Consider the following 22,672-nt stretch of genomic DNA (forward strand, 5'->3'; position numbering starts at 1 on the left):
CTAGCTTTAGCAAGGCTGATAGAAATTTGCTTTGTATTATTGATAGTTTAGAACTATTTTTCATCTTCTGATTATATTTCATCATTGGAAAAGCCATATTTTTTTGGATTGTTGTCAAATAATAATTTATTTTAAAAAAATCTCAAAACATGTTCAAACACATTCAGTAGCAAAGATCCACCATTGGCACACACATTAAGAAAGCACACACACTAGGCTTCTAGTTGGGCTAATTAAAATCTCTATGGCTGGAAAGGTGGTTGGTTGTACTTAATTAAGCTTTTTTGAAGTGCAAAGCTATGCATAACAGATGAGCTTGAAAGCTGCAGAGTTTAAGATAGACTTAATTTTTCATGATTTTCCCAAAGCCAGTCATGATATTTATTTAATTTGTGGTCTTCAGGGTGCACCTGGAAGAAACATAACATACAGAGGCAGAGACCTTAATGTAACTTAGTCAGAAATACATTTTTTAAAATTGGCTTTTTAAATGTTTGCTGGGGGACAGTACATTACGATACCATACCTAAAAGTTATAACCTTTAACCTCCTGGGATTCATGAATATTTTAAGTTATACCTTATATTAAGGTAATCCCACACAGTTTACAAGGTACTGTCCAAATTACTACTCAACCATGACTTAGAGTGTGGGGTGGCGATAACATGAGTCAAGTATTAATACGTCACTTTCCAGAAGGAGGTTCTAGACCCTGAGAGGTTAAATGGATTCTCAGGTCACAATGGATTGCTCTGATGAAGCTGGGATAGGACCATGGTCCTTCAGTTCAGGCTTAGCCAGACCTACTGGCTGAATGCATGAGGGTGAGTCTCAAGCTGAGTGGGCAGCGTACCAGGCCACCCACCAGCTGCCAGGATACCACCAGCATGCCACGGGCTGGGCATATTCAACAGGGTTGAAGCAGGACCCAGTCACCACAAACGTAGTCTGAGACCACTAAGAGAAACCCAATATGCATACATTGCAGGCCCAAACCTTCCTGCTTTCCTGTAGTGGTGTACTTTTGACAGGAGGAAAACCACATCAGGCTTAGAGATAGCACACAAATAGGGAATGACAGGAACAGGGCCAGAGGTGACAAACCACTGGAGATGAGTCAGAGGCCACGCCGCTGGACTGATCTTTGTGGACTTGGGAGTGCCTACTGATCAAAAACCCCAAAACCCACATGCCACCCGCTTCCCCGCAGCCAGGAACACAATTGTTTGTGACTGTAATAGCATTTGTATCCAATAAATAGTCTTAACCATAATGGTGGACTTATTTTGCCTCAGAGACCAAATGTGCTGAATTATGGATGGGAGTGAGCCTCACCTGCTTCCATTCATTGACACAAAAAATTCGGTAAGAGTCGTTGCCGTATTTACCAATCCCATGAAGCTCAATTGGATACTTCCACTGCTTTGTCAGGTATTCATCTGAAGAATACAACATCCCACATTATCAGGTCAGCTTCTAAAGACACCCTCCCAAAATGTGTGGTGATGGGGCAGGATGGAGAGAACAGCAGAAAGGGACAGGAAAGGCTCTTTCCCAGCAACCCCAGTTGTGATTACTCTTCCTTCTGAATTCCTGCAGCACCCATATCATTTGCCAATTCCTAACCATTCTTTTGTGCTATGCTAACGAGACAGAGGTCACGTCCTTGAGGTCAAGAACTAGGCTTTCTGCTTCACTGACTTCTTCCCCTAATTCTGCCCACATGCCTGACCCAGTGCTGGGCAAAGATTTATTGTTTAGGTCAGTGGGAGACTGTGGTTTGGGGAAAGTGGACTTTTTTAAATGCCTTGGGTGCTTGAGCTGAAAAACCTCCATTAATATAGTATCTGAGAACATTAAAGTTTAAGGTGTGGCTCTCTTAAATAAGCACAATGTATTATGTTTTTCCTTTGGGTATATAGGAAAATACCTGAGAACTTGACAATGGTTTTTGCCCGAAGATCGTAGAGACCAAGAGGTTTAAGAAGTTCTGACACATCTCTCCAGTCTGCGGTTCTTGCTACCTCAGCTGAAGGATACTTCTCCAGAAACTTCCAAAGCACAGGTATTGCCATTTTACCTGGGAAGTAAAAGTAACTGAATGATTACAAGACTCCAGGTGGGCTGATTTCACGTTCAAGTAGTTTCTCATAGAAATCTCATCCAGAGGGTTTTTTTTTAAAGAAAACAAAAAACAAAAAAACACTGGCGAGAAGCCATTATCTGAACCAGCAACCACTTTCAGAATCAAATGCCAAAACTGCTAATATATTGGGCTAATAGTCCAAATTATGCTGAAAACTGGCCTTGCATGATTAGCTTTTAAATGATCAGATCAGCAGATAATGAGAGTAGAAGCATATAGAACACAAAGTACATTCAGTGAAAAAGATACTTTTAAACACACATGAAAGAGGGTGGAGAAACGTTAACTGATTTTCACTGATGATCAAAAAGAATTTGGAAGTATAAAATAAATAAAATCTACCCCTTTATTCTAAAAGGTCTGTTGGATGTCATCCAGTCTAATTTCCTCATAGGTGAAGAGTTTAAGGGTGAAGGGGGAATGCCTTATCCCAGGTGACACACTCAAAATGGACTTTGAACCCAGGGCTCAATTCAGTGCTTTCTCCTTACCACACTGTCTCTACTAAGACAAAGATGATAATAATCCCCAAACCTGAGGTCCGATTGAGAAATATAGTAGCGATGAGAAGCTTCCATGGATCATGAAAAAGTGTTTCTTGAACGAGATTAAAAGGTGACCGAGGAGGTGTCCATTTCTTAAAGGCTTTACGTCGTGGGGGGCTAAGAGCTAAACAAACATACTGCATCAGAATTGAAAACCCAAAATGGAATTAGAATTTGCTGTTCTGATTGGGAAAGGGATACCTTCTTTGTTATATTTGCTGGAAAAATACAGGCTTGTTTTCCTTCTTTGTATCTGTGTTCGTGGGATGGTATCTTCTGAAAAGGAAAAGTAAACACTTTATGGAGTCTATGGTTTAGCTTAAAGCAATATTCAGGGATGCAAATAATAACATCAACACTATTACAAAGCATGCCGGGCACTATTCTAAGCCCTTTGCATAAATACCCAATTAATCCAACTAATGACCCATGAACTTGGTACTATTTTTATCTCCACTTTACAGATAAGGACATTGAGGCACAGAGAAGCTAAGTAACTTGCTCAAGATCACACAGATACTAAGTGTCCCAGCTAAAATTCAAATCCAGACAGTCTGGCTCCTGAGTCCTCACCTTTAACCACTCTGTGACACTAGTTCTTTATGACTTATGTTCAGAGTTTATAGTATTGAAAAATTAAAGGCAGTATGGAATATTTTAAATTACAATGCATTTGTATAATGTGGTCATTAAAGTATTTTTTAGACTATTGTGAATATTTTCCTATTAACTTCTAAATGAAAAAGCAAGAGTCTACATATGATCCCAATTTTATAAAAAAGGGGAAACATATATAAATAACAATACAGAAGTTAAGAATGAAATAAGCCAAAATGATATAATGGTTGTTGCCAAGTGCTAATTTTTCTTTCCTTCTTTACTTTTCTGTATTTTCCAAAATTTCTGCAGTGAACACTTACTTTTACGCTTACCAAAAAAAGGGATACAGACAAAACAGAATCTGCAGAAAAACCTACAATTTGAACCCTAGAACACCTGAGACAACTACCTATTGAGAACCTCTATCTATTGGGAACCAGTGTTATCAGACTTCTCAAATTTCTAAAATCACATGTAATACTCCTTAACCATACCCTCGCAATTTGAATATCAGTTAATAATACCTTGCATTTGTATAGCATCTTTTTCACTTCTCATTTTACAATATTTTTGATGTGAAAAACAGGACTGGTCAGGATGGTTACCTCTATTTTACAGATGAAGAAAGTGAAGCTTCTAAATTAAGCAATCATCCCAAAATGATACTGGGATTGACTATAAACTGGAACAAGTATCCAGGTCTCCAGATAATTAGACTACTGTTTTTTCGCTATTTCAGTTTGAGTAGGTAAAGCCCAGTAGAGAGTAAAAAAAAAAAAGAACAAAGGAAACTGCTCTGACTGCTCTGATTTGACAACTTTTTCTGTGGGCTCCTATGAATAATTACTAGTCTCCTTTATGCCAGGTTTACTTGGCAATTTCTAGCTAAGCCAATGGGTGTCTTCACTATTTCATGGACACCTCGTACTAAGAGTACTTCATCTCATGTTGAGAACTAGACTCTTACCACAAAAAAAAGTTTTTAATATTTGCCCATTTTGCTAGCAATAAATCTACATAAACCTCAAAGCTTTCTTCAAGAAGCTCAGTGTCTAGGACACAGACTTGAAGAATTCTTATGCAGTTCCTAGGTATATATGGCCATCTTGTGTTAAAGGCAGAGAAACTCCAGGCACAGAAAAGACATAAAATCATGGGTAGAACTGGGAACAAGAATCAAACCTAATCTCCTGCTTCACAAATTTCTCCAGGCTGTTTCCCCACAGGAGTTTAAGTAAAATTATTATTCTTTAAAGGAGTTATTCATTATACCATAATGGCATAATGAATAACTAATACAGGGCTGCTCAAAAGGTCTCCCTTTTATCTCTTATTCACTGAGGTATTATAAAGACAAAACTGCTAAGTTCTGAATTCTGTATTAAGAGCATATTACAAATAATAGATGAACTATGTGATTATACTTTTGAATTATTTAGAGCTCTAAAGCATTTTAGAGAAGCATTACATTAAAATAGAAGATAAAAATGACTATGATATATACAAAATTAAATTGGAAGTCACACTTAGTAGTAAGTATCAGGAGGGGTGTGAAGACACCAACTATTCTCCACTCATTTATGTATATAAGAAGCCTTCCCTAAATTTTTCACAAGTGAAGGCTTTTAATTTTCCTTCAAGTTTTAAGATTACTGGCTGGAAAGAGGATGGGAAGAAGGGAAAGCACTGCTGAGGAGGAGAGTCCCAGCTGCTGCACCAGGGAGAGACGATGGCAGCTGTTAATAGTAATACTCTCCTTTGCCATGGCATCACGACAGCAGTCAGCCGATTTTCTCTCTGCCATAGGAAACTGCTTGAATATCAGTTTAAGATAAAGTATTAGGATCAACTGGTATCTCATATTTGGCCCTATTTCTTGGCTCTATTTTCACATCTTAACCATGTATGGGCACGAATACAAGATGCAGCATTATAAATTTCTCATCACATAATGTTTAATAGTGCTTGAAAGCACTGGATACCTTGAAATATTTTCTCACCAGTGAAGTCTTTCCTGGTTGGTGAGCAGTTGTTGTCCATTTCAGAGCCACGTTTTAAAATGTCAGTATGCAAATGTTCTTTCCTTTCCACAACTTCTACTTTTGTTCCGATTTCTTCAGATTCTAAAAAGGTATCCTCATACTTCTCGTTGTGTTCTGAGTCTTTGGCTGAACAAAATTTGTTTATGATGCCAGAAGTTTTTTGTTCAGAACAAAAATTTGATCCTGAACTCAATGATCTTTCTTTTTTTTTTACAAGGCTGTTTTCTTCACTGGTCACACTGAGGGTCTCACCACATGCTCCAGCATCAGAAATGCAGACAGTTCTATCAAGCTGACTTTTTTGTGCAACAGGTTCACTTTCAGCATCTGCTTTATTACACACAGATTCTCTTTTGCTATCACTTCGAACAAAACCTGAACAGCTCTTCCTACATCCTTTTTTAGTTTTCTTAATTGGGATTCCTTTCAAAATAGTCACCTTTCCTTTGGGCTTTCTAACCTTTCTGAAGTTAACATCATCAACACCCTCATCTTCTTTCAAAAGCAAATGAGTGGAAGTAAAGTTAGAGAGTCCTCTGCTCTCCTGCAACTCTGAACTACTACTTGGCGGCATAAACACATCCTTTTTGCACTTGCTTCGGGTCCTGAGGTTCCAGTTTGAATTGTTACTTTGGTTTTGTAGATGGGATGTCAGGGCTGCCATGCTGCAGTCTTTATATCTTGACTTGATACCCCTTTTAGAAAGTACAGTAAAATCAAAATCTTCTGGCTTAAGAGAAGTCTCTCCATTTTTGTGAAGATAATTAGCAAGTGAACTTTTGGATCTGAACTTCAGTCCTTGTGGGCTAGAAAATGATATTAAAGGAAACTTACTGCTAGTAAATAGAAGGGACTTTTAAAAGAACTGGACCACATTTCAGATTTCTAATTAATTTCCAAATGTTGCCATAGGCATCTGTCATTTAAAAATGAAAAAGAGTGATAAATGGCACTTTTAAATGGTTTCCTCTATGACAATATAAATTTATAAATATAACTAAAATGCAACCTACCCGTTAACCATTCACAGTAGGAGGGACAAAATGTATGTAATTTTCCCCAAATCACTTGATGTAATTAATAGCAACATTGAAAGAATAGAATCTGCAATGGTTTTATGGTAAAAATATAAAGAAGCTAAGATTCCTGCTATGCTCCCACTACCTGCCCAGACAAAATCATTTGGCTGTACTATCTTTACCATCTTATATGCTTACCTGATAAAGTACACGTCAAATCTTCCTGCTGTCTTCCCAAATAACCTTTGCTTCACAACTCTTTCCCATCCGCATGGGACAGACTTACGGCATTCTGTTCCTGCAGTAGCACCAAACTGAGCAGAAGCGATGGGTTCTTGTAGCAAGGGATTACATTCACTGCTTCTTTTTATCATCATTTGTTCCTCATCTTCTCCCACTCTTTCCAATTCCATAGCAACATCTTCTTTGCTGGAAAAACAAAGTCTAAGTGATTAACTTATTTAAAATTTATCTTCCACTGCCTACTCAGTTTTAATCCATGACAATGCAGGAACCACATAGATTATCCATATTAAAATGAGGGAGATTAAAGTCAGTGTGGACCAGTCTTGTGCTATGGGAGTATTTTCCTGTCTTCCAAAAGCTTCCCATATCCTCTAGCACAGGTTAAAAAGTGTTGGAAATCTCTGCACAACAAAAAAGTCAAGCTAGAAACTTTTCAGATTAATCACTGAGTAGGGCTATTATAAAGATTTCTGGGGGCACTTACCATAAATTTGAGAATATGAACCAATAGCTAAGCTCTTAAGCACCAGAAAATGCTTAAATAAATCAGTGAGTTACACTGTCTTCTCTGCAAATAAATGAGGTAAAAGTTTTACATAATGTAAAATTTCTGGGAGAGAGTGTGTATCACTTTCATCAGATGTAATCCTCCAGAAGGTAAATAATTTGATACAGAATTTTTGAATCTTCTTCATTCTGGATCCTCATGGTAACCTTGTAGGTACAATAAGGTTTACTCTCAATTTATTGATAAAATTGAGTGACAGGTTAAATTACTTGCAGAACAGACACGAGAACCCAAGTCTACCAAATCTTGGTCTAATACTTCTCCCCCATACTATTATTGAAAAAAGCTGGCAAGGCAAGGTGGCTCATGCCTGTAATGCTAGCACTTTGGGAGGAGGAAGTGGGAAGATCACCTGATCCCAAGAGTTTGAGACCAGCCTGGAGAGCACAGTGAGATCCTCGTCTTTACAAAAAATGAAAAAAAAAAAACCCAAAAAAAAAAAAAAAAAAACAAGCAACCGGGCGTGGTGGAGTATACCTGTGGTCCCAGCTACTAAGGAGGCCGGGGTAGGAGGACTGCTTAAGTCCGGCAGGTCAAGGCTTCAGGGAGCTATGATTGTGCCACTGCACTCCAGCCTGGGTGACAGAGCGAGACCTCATCTCAAAAAAAAAACCACTAAACTAAAACTTCATTAAAGTTCCAATGTGTCTTCTATGATGAAAACATACTTTTAAAATTAAAAAAAAAATTTCAGTAAAGTGTATCCTAATCACTAAACCACAGATTGTAAAAGGTGGATGGGTCTAGAGAGATCATTTAACCCAAGATCTTTTCTACAAATAGGGAAACTGCAAGAACTAGAATTAGAATCAAGGTTTTCTGATGTAATTTGGGGTAAAATAATTTTGAGGAGCTGGATGGATCTTATGAAATGATATTGTTTACAATTTTAGAGATAAAAATACTGAAGCCTGGTGGAATCAGCACAAACTCTTAAGAGACTGGGGCTCAAATTCCAGCTCTACCAGCTGTAAGTTTAGCAGCAAGTTACTTAACATCTCAAAGTCTCGGTAAAAGACTCTGTAAAAAGAAGGTGATGCCTCTTTCAAAGTAGTTCTTAGGATTAAATTTTGAAAAAAGTAGGTAAATCTTAACCTCCTATCACACACGTACTCTAATGACTTCCTAGGATCCTCCAACCCCAAGGGGACCTCTTTCACAAAACCTCCCGGCTCCCCCCCAGTCTCCCTAGTCATCTTAGATGAGGAAGTCGAGCGCACCCCAGGGCTGATCGCACAGGAAGAGCACCTGGGCTCCAGACCCTAGTAACTAAACCCGTGGGCTTCGAGGTTTCTGCCGACCCTCTGTCAAAGGTTAGAAAGGCCCACACACTGTCCACTCTCCCGATACCATTTTACAGGTGGTGAAACTGAGGCCCAAAAGGGGACAGTAACTTACCGGAGGTCATTCGGCGGGTCTGGGACTAGGCGCTCACTAGAGGTGACGGTGGGGGCAGCTCCGCGGTCCCCCAGACTCAGACTCTCCAGCCCAGTTGTGCCCATCGAGCAGGGTCCGGCTGCAGCAACGAGCCCAGCGCCGCGACGCCCAGGGTGTGGGACGGAGTAAGATGTGAAACCTCTTCAGCTCACTGCACCGGGCTGCAACCGAGGTCTGAATGTTGCGAAAGCGCCCCAGACGCCGCCGCTGCTTTCCGGCCGCCCCCTCGGCTACAGCCGCCATTTCCACGCTCCACCAATCAAATCCATTCTTGAGGAAGACGCACCGCCCCCACACGCCCCGACCAATCGCTCGCGCTCTGGTTGCGCTGGCGCCTTAGGGGCTCCAGTTCCACCATTGCTTTTGCTGCTTTTCTGGCTTTCCCTTTCGGACATGCGCGCTCGGAGCAAGGCGCCCTCGCACTCAGCTTACCGCGCATGTACGTTGCCAGGGGTAACGCAGGTAGCCAAAGTGGCTTGTGGAGTGGCGACCGTTAGTGAGGCGGTTGCTGAGACAGACGCTGAGGCGGGTAGGAGGAGCCCGAGCCGTAAGGGAAGCCGTGATGAGGGCCGTGTTGACGTGGAGAGATAAAGCCGAGCACTGGTGAGGAGCGGGGCGGTCCGCGAAGAGCGGGAGGTCGAGTCCTCGCGGGGACTGCGCGAGCCGCTGCAGCGTGTTTGAGGGGGGCAGCGGGCTTGCTGCCTGGGCCGAGGGCACTGAACCCCGGCCTGGGAGACTGCAGGGTCGCCCTCCCGCCCCTTGGCGGTTGGAGAAACTCCTGAGGGTTGGAGAGCGGCAAAGGGAGGTGCCGCGCCTGAGGTGGTGGCGGGTGGAGGCGGCTCTTCCCTCACGGTCTGGCCTTGTCGCTGCCTTGAATTCATCTCACACCCACGAGACAGCACGAAGCTGCTCAAGCTTCACAGTTCTTGCCACATCCACATAGTACCCATACTCTTGTTTTCTTGACGTTTTTCTCTAAATTGTCTCATTTATTTTAATTATGATTTCACATTTTACAAGGAAACTTTATTACTCCATTTATGAAAACCAGTGTCACTTGCTCTAAGTGTTAAGATAAAATCAGCGTCGCTTGCTCTAAGTGTAAAAGTAAAACTTAAAGTAGGGAGAAACAAAACTGAACAAGCTGTAGCTAGCTGTTGTTGCTAGGGAGCCTTTAAACCTGAGATCTCGTTTCTCTAAAACTGGAGATTGGCAGGTATGATCAGAGAGGTGCTCAAAATGAGCACCAAACACAAGCTCTCCTAATTGGGAAGTCTGAAAAAGAACTGAAGGGGAATGACTTTGTCACCTTTTGATTCAGTTATTTAATGTCCTATTCCATTGTTATCGCCTAAATCTATAACATAGCAGTCTGTTTTGTCATATTCTTACTTATGGGATAGGTCTTGGCCTGACTTTGAAAATCATTCAGCATTGTTGTGAAGCCTCTGTTCTGGCCACTGGAGCAGGTTACTTGTCTTTGGTTCTGTCCCTTCTGAGATCTTTCTCTGTGTAAAGCATGCCGTCTCTCCTCATGTCACACGGAAATCCTGAACATCCTTCAAGGCTCACGTTGGAGACGGGTCCTCTCTTTTGTGTTCGGCACTAGTGGTAGCTGACACTATGTGCCAGGTGCTGGCTAAGCACTTCATATCCTTTATCTCGTTGTCTCTTCACCACTCGCTAAGGTAGGTACTATAATTTCCTCTATTTTATGTATGAGGAAACTGAAGCCCAGAGAGGGTGGATAATTTGCCAGCGTCACACAGTGAGGGGTGGAGCCAGCTTTCAAGCTCAGGTCTTCCTCACTCCAACGTCAACGCTCTCAGCCACTACATTAATTTTTCCTTATGTTACAGACGTGGCAAACTCAAATGTCTCCAGGAGACAGGCAGGTAACATAAATGGGAGATGTTTATTTGCATCTTCAACACTAGAAATTGTATGTTTTCCCTAGGAATAGTCTTGTATTCTGTACCCCATTTTTCTTGAAACACAGCCGTATCAGTGAATCTTTCATTTGTACTTTTAATAGAGATTTGAGTTTTAAAAAATCATTTTACTTTTAACTTTATTATAAACGTACCTATAGCACAAGCTGATGAGAGCTGGCAACTGAACATTTGGCTTCAATGTCAGAGTAATAGAGTGTGGCAAACTGCAGAGCTCATGCTCGGCCTAAAAGGGGCAGCTGCTGCTCAGCTCCTGCCAATTACCACCATGCAGGAATTTGGCCTAGTGTGCTCAGCTCTTCCTGTTTTTACCAGAAGCTAGGAATCTGGGTTTTTATGTGAAATGGCCTAATTTTTAAATGTTAGCATCCACTCTGAAAAAGAACAAAACACCGTGTGGGCCAAATAAAACATTTGCTGGCCAAATGCAGCCTGATTTGCTCTGTTTTCAACCCCTGGCACAGAATTTTGTTCATTTCTCTCTTGTGGTACTTCCAGAGTCTGTTGAGCATAAGAGTTAATTTTTTAAATCTGTTTAATTCAGAAGTCTAATAAACCCGTTAAAGGCAATGGCTATGTCTTACTCGTTTCCAAATTATTCTAGAGACAGGTCAGTGGTTGTTGTTACTATGGATAGTAATAAAATACTAGATATATATAAAACGAAGTACTGTGGGTAGATGTATTCATACGTGAATGAATGATGAATAAAGATTGGTTTTCTGGTTTTTGGCCCATTACAGATTTGAGACAACCTATTAGGATAAGGGATGTAGGGGTTCTATAGACCATCAATCCTGATGGCTGCTAGATATACCAGCTGATAGCCCAGAATGAAAACAAAACAAAAAACTAAACAAACAAAAAAAAGACAGTAGAACTAAAAAAATCCTAGATGTCAAAGATTAGTCCTCCACATCCAAATCAGCCATTGTCTCCCAGTCTGCTCCTTTGCTTCTATTTTAACCTTCACATAGCAGCAGGAACTCTGTTTTTTTAAGACCTGCTGCTGTGATCCTGTTACTCTACTTCTCATAAACCTAGAGTGATTCCCAATTACTTTCCATGTCAAATCGTGCATTTTGCTAGAGGGTCCTCCTGACCCTCCTCCCCATCAGGCTTGCAACATTTAAATTTATACTTTTAGGTTGAGCTGAAAACTCTATTTTTCTACCCGAAGATCCTTCCCAAATGCTCCCTTATTCTATGAACTCCCTAGTTTTCTCCTTTAAATGCACAGCTCCAGGTTCATCTCAACCAGGATGCCTTATTAGGCTAGCCCACTGTATTCCAATCAGGCTAGCATCTGCTGTAACTCTCCATTCATGCCAGCTAGTATTTACTGAGTACTTGCTATAGGCCACATGTCCACGTCTTTATAGGTGTTATCATGTTTAATCTCTACAACATGTGAGGTTGGAATTTTCATCTCATTTAAAGATGAAGAAATTGAGATTTAATGAGGTGACATAAGTTACCTAAGATTACAAAATGAGTAAGTGGGGCTGGGTCAGATGATGCAGGAATTGGAGAGGCACTGTGGGACATCGGTTTACAGTGAGGTGGGTGCAGGGTTGTCAGAGGACAATTTGCAGGATTCCTCTGTATCTCTGCAATGGAATCTGACAGTGTGTCTTCTGACAGTGTATCTCTTTTATAAAAAGAGGCAGGTGGAGAGAGAACCATCCTACAGTAGAATAGACTGCCTGCAAATGAGTGAGCTCCCAGCCCTGGAGTGTTCAAGCAGGGGCTAGATGGCCATCTATAAGGAATTCTTGCCCTGATGGGCCAGATGGACTGCATGACAAGGTCTAGAGTCCTTTCCAATTCTGAGTTTCTGGTGATTTCATAATTATATTTATTACATGTCTAGGACAGTGCCATGCACTGTGGGTCCACAAATATGTAGAACATGGCCATTGCTTTCAAATTGTGTATGACTATAATTAAAGGGGCAAGGCAAGATAATATCTAACACAATGTAAAGAAGACTGTATAAGTCAGAGCTAAACTGAAATGTACAGATTCTAAGTACATTAAGAGTTTAGATTGGGGCAAATCAGACATATATGATATATTTTAGGAAGGCAAATTTCAAGATATTCAGAGAAAATGAATTTTTATATCTAAGAGGAAGAATGTTCAGGCTTGGCTCAAATGAGACATTCAGAAATGATTTTGTGATAATTCAACCCAAAATGACCCTTATGAAGAAGAGGTCACACAGGAATCACTTTGATGAGCTCATATGTGTACAAGGCAGAAAGGAAGCCACATACCAAGGATGACTTTAGATGAGAGGTGCAGACACTGCTCCAACATCTAATAATCCACCATAGCAATCCACAAGTGTCAGGCGCTTTGGATAGACTGGCTTGTGCACCCCGTGAGTAGGAGGCTACTTCTCTATCCTTGTTTTGTAGGTGAGAATGAAAGCTCAGATAGGAGATCAGCTTTTCTGGCCCCACGTCCCCCCTACTTTTTATTCCGCCATGCTGCTTCTCAAAATGTGAAATGTGCCAAGGCTCAGAGGAAGAAAGCGTAAGAAACAAGGAAGGCCCAGGTCTGTTACCACATAATGGTGAGGAAGCTGAAAAACTCAGGGCTTCAGTTTGCCCAGCTGGAAAGAGTGTGATAATCATCCTTGTTCCAGCTTCTTTATCAGCCAGCTCTGTGACTAGGAGCAAACAACTTGCCTCTCTGTACTTTAGTTTCCTCATTGGTAAAATCGGGGCAGTGGTGCCTGTCCTGTCTACTACATTATGTTTTCGTAAGGATCAAATAAGGTAATGTAAGTTTACACTCTTTTTTTATTTTGAGACAGAGTCTCGCTCTGTTGCCAGGCTGGAGTGCAGTGGCGCAATCTCGGCTCACTGCAAGCTCCGCCTCCCAGGTTCAAGCCATTCTCCTGCCTCAGCCTCCCGAGTAGGTGGGACTACAGGTGTGCACCACCACGCCCAGCTAATTTCTGTATTTTTAGTAGAGATACAGTTTCACCATGTTGGCCAGGATGGTCTCCATCTCTTGACCTCGTGATCTGCCTGCCTTGGCCTCCCAAAATGCTAGGATTATAGGCGTGAGCCACCATGTCTGGCCAAGTTTACACTCTTTAACAATTCTTAAATATTGAATAACTGTGAAGAGTTTTTATTAAAGGAAGCGTCAGGTCAACAGAGCCATATTAAAAGCTTTCTGAATTCTTCATGTAATGCCTTAAGTAGGTAATAATACCTTTTTTTGACATATGCCAACAATGATAATGGCAGCCACATAGCATAATGGTTAAAACATGGGCTTCAGGCCAGATTGCCTGGGTTTGAGGCTGGATGCAGTGTCTCACACTTAAAATCCCAGCACTTTGGGAGGCTGAGGCAGATGGATCACTTGAGGTCAGGAGTTCGAGACCAGCCTGGCCAACATGGTAAAACCCTGTCTTTACTAAAAATACAAAAATGACCCGGGTGTGGTGGCAGGCACCTGTCATCCCAGCTACTCAGGAGGCTAAGGCAGGAGAATCGATTGAAACTGGGAGGCAGAGGTTGCTGTGAGCCAAGATCCTGCTACTGCACTCCAGCCTGGGTGACAGAGCAAGACTCCACCTCAAAAAAAACAAAAACAAAAACAAAAAAACAGATTGCCTTGGTTTGAATCCTGGCTCCATTTCCATTCAGTAGCACTTTATTTTCACGCAAGTTATTTAACTTCTCTGTACCATAGTTTTCTCATCTGTGAAACAGGTATACAGTTGTTTTGAGGTTAACATGAGTTAATACATGTAAAGCATTTAAGCTGTACCTGGCATACACAATAATAAATGTGTTCAATAAATGTTAGTCACTGTTATTAAAGTATGAAGGATAACAGATTTGACATACTTGGCAGTAATTCAAGGGAGCAGAAGGCAGCATAGCGCGTTAATTACAAGCACAGACTCTAGAGTCAGACCTGAGTTGAAATCCTGGCCCTTGCACTTGCTAGTTGTGTGACATCAGGCAAACTACTTGACCTCTCTGAGCCATGGTATTCTCATCTACAAAACAGAGTAATAATTCCTACCTCACAGAATTATTGTGGAGATGAAATAAAATAATGCATTTTAAGAGCTCAGCAGGTGCTGTCTGGAATAAGAGTTCGAAGTACTGTCATTGAGAGTGTACTTCCAAGTTACTGACAAAAGCTTGATTTTTAGATTACTGGTATAAACCAAAAATAAAATTCAGAGGCCCCCCAACCATCTGAATGGATTTCCTTCTCAACCAGGGCTCTTTTAAAATTTAACCTGAGAGACTGTTTCAGGCCATGATGGGAAATGGGGGTCAAACATGCCTCAGTATACCTCTCTGGCATTAACATCAACACAGACTTTAAGTATGATAAGAAATATTTTACAAACTCTCCTCTCTAAAGCCTAGTACCTCAAGGCTTCCTCTGCAAACAGTAACTTGGGTTGCCACAATCCTTTATCTTAACCCAGGCATTCCTTTCTGTTGAACCTAGGTTTTTTTTTTTTTTTTTCTGAGACAGAGTCTCACTCTGTCGCCCAGGCTGGAGTGTAGTGGCGCGATCTCAGCTCACTGCAAGCTCCACCTTCCGGGTTCACGCCATTCTCCTGCCTCATCCTCCCGTGTAGCTGGGACTATAGGTGCCCGCCATCATGCTTGGCTAATTTTTTATATTTTTTGTAGAGATGGGGTTTCACTTTGTTAGCCAGGATGGTCTCAGTCTCCTGACCTCATGATCCACCCACCTCGGCCTCCCAAAGTGCTGGGATTACAGGCATGAGCCACCGCGCCCGGCCGACCCTAGGTCCTTAGATAAGCTCAACCAATTGTCAGAAAAATTTTAAATCAACCTATAAGCTGGAAGCCCCCTCCTTCAAGTTGTTCCATCTTTCTGGACCAAACCAATGCATTTCTTAAATGTATTTGATTGAAGTCTCATGTTTCACTAAAATGTGTCAAACCGAGCTGCACCCTGACCACCTTGGGCACATGTTCTCAGGACCACCTGAGGGCTGTGTCATGGGCTGTGGTCACTCATATTTGGCTCAGAATAAATCTCTTCAGATATTTTACAGAGTTTGATTTTTTGTTGACACTGGCAAGTTTATCCCATGCTAAACTTTTACTATGGGTTGGGTTTTGTTTTTTTGTTGTTGTTGTTTGTTTTTTGTGTGTTTTGTTTTGAGTAACTTCAGTAGTAACCTTAACAATAGTCTGTTTTGACAGGTTTTTGACACATTCTTACTAGAGTCACCTGAACCAATGAAATCCTCTGCCTGGGGCATTTGAAAAATCTTTGTAATATGGCTCTAGCCCATTTTTCTAGCCTCATTTCTCCATGTTCTAGCAACATCTTGCACATAGCCAGATGTTTCAGTCAAATTAAATTATTTTGATTACTTGTGTTGACAAGAAGAGTCAAACTGCAAAATATTTTAAGAGATTTATTCTGAGCCTAATATGAGTGACCACAGCCAGTGACACAGCCCTCAGGAGGTCCACAGAACATGTGCCCACGGTGGTTGGGGTGCAGTTTGGGGAGGCATGAGACATCAATCAGATACATTTAAGAAATACATTGGTTTGATCCAGAAAGGCAGGACAACTCAAAGTGAGGGCTTCCAGGCTATAGGTAAATTTAAACATTTTCTGGCTGACAATTGGCTGAGTTTGTTTAAAGACCTGGGATCAACAGAAAGGAATGTCTGGGTTAAGATAAAGGATTGTGGAGACCCATGTTCTTATTTGCAGAGGAAGCCTTCGGGTACTAGGCTTCAGAAAGAATAGGTTGTAAAATGTTTCTTCTCACCCTGCAAAACAGAGTCTTGCTGTCACCCAGGCTGGAGTGCAGTGGTGCAATCTCGGCTCACTGCAACCTCTGTCTCCCGGGTTCAAGCAATTCTCCTGCCTCAGCCTCCCTAGTAGCTGGGATTACAGGCGCCCGCCACCACACCTGGCTAATTTTTGTATTTTTAGTTGAGACAGGGTTTCACCATGTTGGTCAGGCTGGCCTCAAACTCCTGACCTCGTGATCCGCCCGCCTCGGCCTCCCAAAACGCTGGGATTACAGGCATGAGCACCGCACCCAGCCTAAAATGTTTATCATACTTAAAGTCTGTGTTGATGTTAATGCCGGAGAGGTACAATGAGGCATGTCAGAGGCCCACTTCCCGTCATGGCCTGAAACAGTCTCTTAGGTTAAATTTTAAAAGAGCCCTGGTTGAGGAGGAAGTCCATTCAGACGGTTGGGGGGGCTTACAATTTTATTTTTGGTTTACACTTGTTATTTCTCACTTTCATGTCTTTGCTTGTTTTATTTTCTTTGCCTGAAATGTCCTTTACCCAGTGTCCTCCTCCATGTTTCAAAAGCCCTACCTTTTTCAAATATCTTCTTCATTAATCTTTTTCTGATCCTCTCCTTGAATCAAAATGCTGTTGAAGCGGCGTCATTGTCTGGGGTAAATATCCGAGATTTGTTGTCTCAACAGCATTGGAAAACTAGGACACGGACACACCAGAGTGAGGTTACGAGTAGAAGTTTAACAGGCGAAAGAAAGAGAAGAGCTCTCTGCAGCTGACAGCGTTCTCGAAAATATGAGTTGCCACCTCTGTGGTGAAATGCAGGTTTTATAGATAAGCTTGAGGAGGTGGTGTCTGATTTACATAGGGCACAAAAGATTGGTTGGATTGGTGTTTCATTTGCATAACTTTCGAAAAACTGGTTAGGGCTAGGTGTGTCATTTGCATTGGGTGCGAAAAGCTGGCCACCCCCACCCTAATCTTTTATTATGCAGTTGGGTTATTTACGTGGCCAGCGCCATGTTGCCCATTTCTTTACTGTACACGTGGTGACAAATTAAAGGGAGGACAGAACCTCCATGTTGAACATACTTGGCCCCCAGGTAGCCTTTTTCTATTGGCACAGCTGCCGGCATTCACCAGTGCAAGCTTCCAGCTTGCCTTTTTATTTATTTATTTATTTATTTTGAGACGGAGTCTTCCTCCGTCGCCCAGACTGGAGTGCAGTGGCATGATCTTGGCTCACTGCAACCTCTGCCTCCCAGGTTCTAGTGATTCTCCTGCCTCAGCCTCTCGAGTAGCTGGGATTACAGGCGCTCACCACCCACCACCATGCCCAGCTAATTTTTGTATTTTTGGTAGAGACAAGGTTTCACTATGTTGGCCAGGCTGGTCTCGAACTCCTGACCTCAAGTCTTCCTCCTGCCTTGGCCTCCCAGAGTGCTGGGATTACAGGCATGAGCCGCTGCGCCAGGCCTCAGCTTGCCTATCTATGTTTGCAGCTCGATTTTTCAGGCTGCTCTTTGTTAGAAAAAAATAATTTCTTGGGCTGCTTTTTATTAAAAGGGAAGTTCTGCCGAAGACTCTTTTACCTTCACTATCTGGCTAAATAATTTCTTTCTAGCTCCTGTATCACTGCGTCTTCCTCCTTCGAATCCTGTTTTCATGTGTCTCTTAAAGCCTTTATCAGAGTACCGTTCTGTATTTCATCCAATCTAATAGGTCATTGATTATAAAATACCATTGTTTTGTGTATCAATAAGAAAGCAAAAAATGCTGCCAGTGACACTGAAACATCATCAATTATAAGACACATCCTAACCTTAGAGGTGAGAAAATGTGAAAAAAAAATGTAAGCTTTAGAATTGATGACATATGGTAGTTCTTTGTGAAAGTGTCTGATTCACACCTTCTCACTGGATAGTAATTTCCCTGAGGGGAGGGAGGGATTATGATCTGTTCATATCTGTTGGTGCCTGGCACCTAAGAGGGACTCAGTAAGTATCTGTGGATTTACTGGCCCTTAACACATTCTCTCATGTTGTCTAGCCTTTATGATATTATTAGAAGAGTTAATACCCTCAACAGTCGACCCTTTGAATAATTTCTTGTGTCTGGCTTCTGGACAAGAGGAAATCAGGACAAAGAGCTAACTACTGAGTGGATCATGATTGAATGGGCTGTTGTGGTGTGGAGGTTGAATGGAATTTGCAACAAATGCAATTCGTAGTTATTCTTTTTCTCCTCAGTACACACACAGTGTTTCTTAATGGAAATAAAGTTTACTTTCCTGGCCATTAGCAGACTTTATCATTTTGGTTCCTAATTGTCTTTTTCCCTTGTCTTCTGTTCAGTATAAATGACATCGCATTTAAGCCTGATGGAACTCAACTGATTTTGGCTGCCGGAAGCAGATTACTGGTAGGATTTTGTCTTAGTTTCCTCTTAAAGTGCTTCCCTAACCTCCCTCTTGTGAGTACTCTGAAATTTGACCCCTTTTTTTTTGAGATTAAAAAGGCAAGGGTGGAAAAACCTTCCCTATTACTTTTTAATAGGGATGGAAATGGGCTATTTAAAACGGGCAAGTAAACTATCAGATAAGAACCTGTGAACAATACCACCTTTGGGGTCATTCATCTTTCCCTTTTTACTTTGAGACACCCATGAAAGAGTTGAAAACAATCACAATGCCTTTGAAACTGGACTGGTGTCAGTTTACATTTTGTCCCCCAGAAAAATTCAAGCAACAGGACTGACGGTGCTGTGTCCATGAAAAGTCAGATAGCCTGACCCCAACTTTTAGGTATTGGCCTATCTAAACAGTTCCATATGGATGTTGTCCTATTTTTCATATTTTCAAATAACATAAGCTCCCTCTGGAACCTATCCAGGTATATAAAAGTAATTTTCAGAGAACCCCTTATGTTTGACCAAAAAACCTTTGTATGATCTCTCTTTCTGTCTAAGTCTACTTCCTCTTCTCTGTTGTCTCTAGATACGCAGACTGATTAATCTCCATTCTTTGTATGGTTAACTACATAGTCTTAAAACATGGTTAAATTGTTCTGCAGACTTCTCTCCAGTGTAAACAATCCAAACTCTATTAGTTTTTCTACATAGGTTATCTTTTCCAATACTCTAACCATTTCAGAAAGTTTCCGCTTGATTTCTCAGATGGGGTGTGTGTGTGTGTTGTTTTTTTTTTTTTTTTTTTTTTTTGAGACAGAGTCTGGCTCTGTCGCCCAGGCTGGAGTGCAGTGACGTGATCTCGGCTTACTGCAAGCTCCACCTCCCGGGTTCACACCATTCTCCTGCCTCAGCCTCCTGAGTAGCTGGGACTACAGGCGCCTGCCGCTACGCTCAGCTAATTTTTTGTATTTTTAGTAGAGACGGGGTTTCTCCGTGTTAGCCAGGATGGTCTCGATCTCCTGACCTCGTAATCCACCTACCTCGGCCTCCCAAAGTGCTGGGATTACAGAGGTGAGCCACTGCGCCCGGCCAGATGGTGTGTTTTTAAACTCTCCACATAGTGATAGATGTCACATGGCTATCAAATACCTAAATCCATATTACAGCTGGGTTTTATTTTATTTCTTAGAGACAGGGTCGTGCTCTGTTGCCCAAGCTGGTGTGCAGTAGTGCAGTCATAGATCACTGCAGCCTCAAACTCCTGGGCTTAAGGGATCTTCCCACCTCAGCCTCCCGAGTAGCTAGGACTGTGGACACACACCACCTCGTCCACCTAATTTTTATTTTTATTTTTTGTAGAGATGGGGTTTCACTTAGTTGCCCAAGCTGGTCTTGAACTCCTGGTTTCAAGCAATCCTCCCGCTTCAGCCTCCCAGAGTGTTGGGATGACAGGAGTGAGCTACCATGCCTGGCCTACAGTTGGGTTTTATAACATTCCCTCCTACTTGAAAGCCCAGAGTTCTGTGACTTTCAAACTCTTGGTAGCAAATATGAAACATCTATTATGTTGATTTAGTGCAGAGCTGGCACTAAAATTTAATCATGTTGTAGCTGGCTCTTTTTATGGGCTAGTTTTATTTAGGAGGGCCTGCCTTGATCAATCATATATCCAAATTCAGGTAAGGATGAGTATAAAGAATTTCCATGGAGTGAGTAATTGAACCTTTGGTTCTCAAGGATTGGTAGTATATTCCTGGTCACATAGTACATAGACCTGGGTCCTCTACTTCTTGGTTACCCAACTTTAAGTCACGTTGTTTTTGGTTTTGCAGTGCAGTTTTTATTGGCTACAGATTTAGAATATTGACACGTATTGTTATAAAAACAAAAATAGCAGTAGCAACCCTGCAGGAATTCTGACTAATAGATATCACATAGATAATCTGTATTTGTCTCTTTTGCCAGGTTTATGACACCTCTGATGGCACCTTACTTCAGCCCCTCAAGGGACACAAAGACACTGTGTACTGTGTGGCATATGCGAAGGATGGTAAAAGGCTGCTCTGGGTTTCCATTCTCTATAATAGCCTCATCATTGTTCATTTTTCTCCTTAGTCACTTTTTAATTATTTCTAGTAAGCTGGAGTACAAGTTGCAAGTTCAGAAGACAGTGAAGTTGCTAAGACTTCAGTTTGGTCATTCAATCTAGCAAGTATTTATTGAGGTCATCTATGTTCCAGGCACTGTTCAAGGTGCTTGAGCTACTTCAGAGAAAAAAACGGTGGTCCCTCCCCTTATGGGGCTTCTGTTTTATGGGGTGGTGGTGAGAAGTGAGGGAGGAAGAAAGTATGAGGGAAGACATACAGTAAACATAGTAAAAAGGTAAATTAAGCAGTATGCTGGAAGGTGATAACTGTTATGGAAGAAGAAAAAGTAGAGCAGAATGAGGGGGATTGAGAGTGCTGGGCAGGGCAGGGGGTTGGGTGCAGTATTGAATTAGACTAGTGAGGGTGGGCTCATTGAGATGAGGACAGGTGAGGAAAAAGACTTTGAAGTCAGGAGGCAATGAGATTGTGCCAGTGGGCATCGGGGAGAAGAGAGCTCTTTGCAGAGGAAGAGCCATTGCAGAGGCCCTCAGGTGTGGGTGTGGCTGCTAGGAGCTGGATCAAAGAGAATCGGGAATTGTAGAGGATGAGGATAAAGTGGTAACAGACATGGGGTGGTCAGATCATAAAGATTTTGATTCTCAGTCAAAATGGAACTACTGAAAGGTCCTCAGCAGAGGAGGGATCTGATTTGATTTGTATTTTAAAAGGATCCCTCTAGTTGCTGAGTTGGAAACAACCTGCAAGAGGTGAGGGTTGGGACATCTGTGTGAGGAAGCATCATCCAGACAGGGGGTGATGGTGGCTCAGACCTCTGTGGGGGCAGAGGAGGTGATGAGAAATTATCAGACTCTGGATATAATGGGAGGGTGGAGCCAACTGGATTGTCTGACAGATTGGATATGGGCTATGAAGAAAAAGGAGTCAAGTTTTTGACCTGAGGACTGAAAGGTTGGAGTTGCCCCCCCACTGAGATGGAAAAGACTGCAGGTAGAGAAAAGTTATGGTTGAAGATCAGAAATTCAGTTTTATACATGCTGAATTTGAGAAAAGTTGATGATGTCGGAGAGGGGAGAGAACTGCTGGAACAGAGTTGTTGAGTAGGCAAGAGGAGATGGGATCTAGGGCATAGACGGGGTATTTGCTTTAGATAGGGGCACGGTAGGAACTGCAGAGGCCAGCAGATGGGGACAATGTGGTAGTAGGAATCTAATGGAAATTCTCAATTCCATTTTTTTTTTCTTCAGTGAAATAGGAAGCAACAGCAACTGAGAGTGACAATGGGGAAGGGAGGTTTCAGAGAGTTGAAGAGAAAGGAAAAAGTGTAAAGTCACTGCCTCAGAGAATGGGACAGCGAGTGGACCCAGGAGGTGTAGTGAGATCCCCGGTGACATGAAGGGCCCTCTTGAAGATTGTGATCATGAATTGAAAGTGAGATTCGTTGGTGTGATTGTGTCTTTTTCTCCAGCGATTTTGAGCTGCATAGTTGTAGAGGCAGAAGAGGTGAATTTAACCAGAGGTGGTTTTGCAAGCACGTTTGAAGATGAAGTAGGAGGGCAAGGGAGCAGAAAGTGTATACAGATAAATAATTATGTACATTAACCTTGAATTGTTGGCTGAATAATGAAGGGAGAGAGGACAGCAATGGAGAAGTAGTAGGTTCTGGTGGTGTTGAAGGATTGTTACAGTTGGGGTACCAGGTGGGTTGGGAAGGAAGGGAAGTGGTGCATGAAACTGGGATTTAAATTTATTTTAAAATAAATCCATGTTGTCCCACAGCATAGGATTAGTGGGAAAAACAT

The 22,672-nt window shown here is 41.9% G+C and overlaps 2 protein-coding genes across 16 annotated transcripts in view; one reads left to right on the forward strand and one right to left on the reverse strand.

The window, feature by feature from the left end:
- Positions 1-98: 98 nt before the first annotated feature.
- Positions 99-9,016, reverse strand: MBD4 (methyl-CpG binding domain 4, DNA glycosylase). Of its 2 annotated transcripts, none has more exons than XM_003829431.6 (8): positions 8,565-9,016; positions 6,551-6,781; positions 5,292-6,139; positions 2,893-2,967; positions 2,681-2,815; positions 1,931-2,080; positions 1,336-1,439; positions 99-410 (listed from the first exon to the last, which is right to left on the reverse strand). In XM_003829431.6, exons 1-8 carry the CDS (start codon positions 8,666-8,668, stop codon positions 333-335), a joined length of 1,725 nt encoding a protein of 574 aa, XP_003829479.1. In that variant the 5' UTR covers positions 8,669-9,016; the 3' UTR covers positions 99-332. The 2 variants fall into 2 exon arrangements, with proteins under 2 accessions (XP_003829479.1, XP_003829480.1); XM_003829432.6 differs by having other exon boundaries at positions 5,274-6,139.
- The window catches only part of IFT122 (intraflagellar transport 122), an 80,522-nt gene continuing 66,536 nt past the window's right edge, over positions 8,687-22,672 (forward strand). For all 14 annotated transcript variants that reach the window (XR_008624880.1, XR_008624881.1, XM_034957328.3 and 11 more), the window contains exons 1-3: positions 8,687-9,206; positions 18,711-18,777; positions 20,731-20,815. Coding sequence is in view for 12 of the 14 variants with exons in the window: in XM_034957328.3 (XP_034813219.2) it covers positions 9,166-9,206; positions 18,711-18,777; positions 20,731-20,815 (193 nt within the window). In the remaining 2 variants the exon portion in view is untranslated. The remainder of the gene's footprint in view (positions 9,207-18,710; positions 18,778-20,730; positions 20,816-22,672) is intronic.

The sequence above is a fragment of the Pan paniscus genome, chromosome 2 (assembly GCF_029289425.2).
Source record: "Pan paniscus chromosome 2, NHGRI_mPanPan1-v2.0_pri, whole genome shotgun sequence".
Taxonomy (NCBI): domain Eukaryota; kingdom Metazoa; phylum Chordata; class Mammalia; order Primates; family Hominidae; genus Pan; species Pan paniscus.

Excerpts from the sequence above, each read along its gene's own strand:
- MBD4 (XM_003829432.6), bottom strand. The coding sequence starts at position 8,668 with ATGGGCACAACTGGGCTGGAGAGTCTGAGTCTGGGGGACCGCGGAGCT. Across the intron at positions 6,140-6,550 it reads TTTGACGTGTACTTTATCAG|CCCACAAGGACTGAAGTTCA; the intron begins GTAAGCATATAA and ends ATCATTTTCTAG. Across the intron at positions 2,081-2,680 it reads ATTTCTCAATCGGACCTCAG|GTAAAATGGCAATACCTGTG; the intron begins GTTTGGGGATTA and ends TTTACTTCCCAG.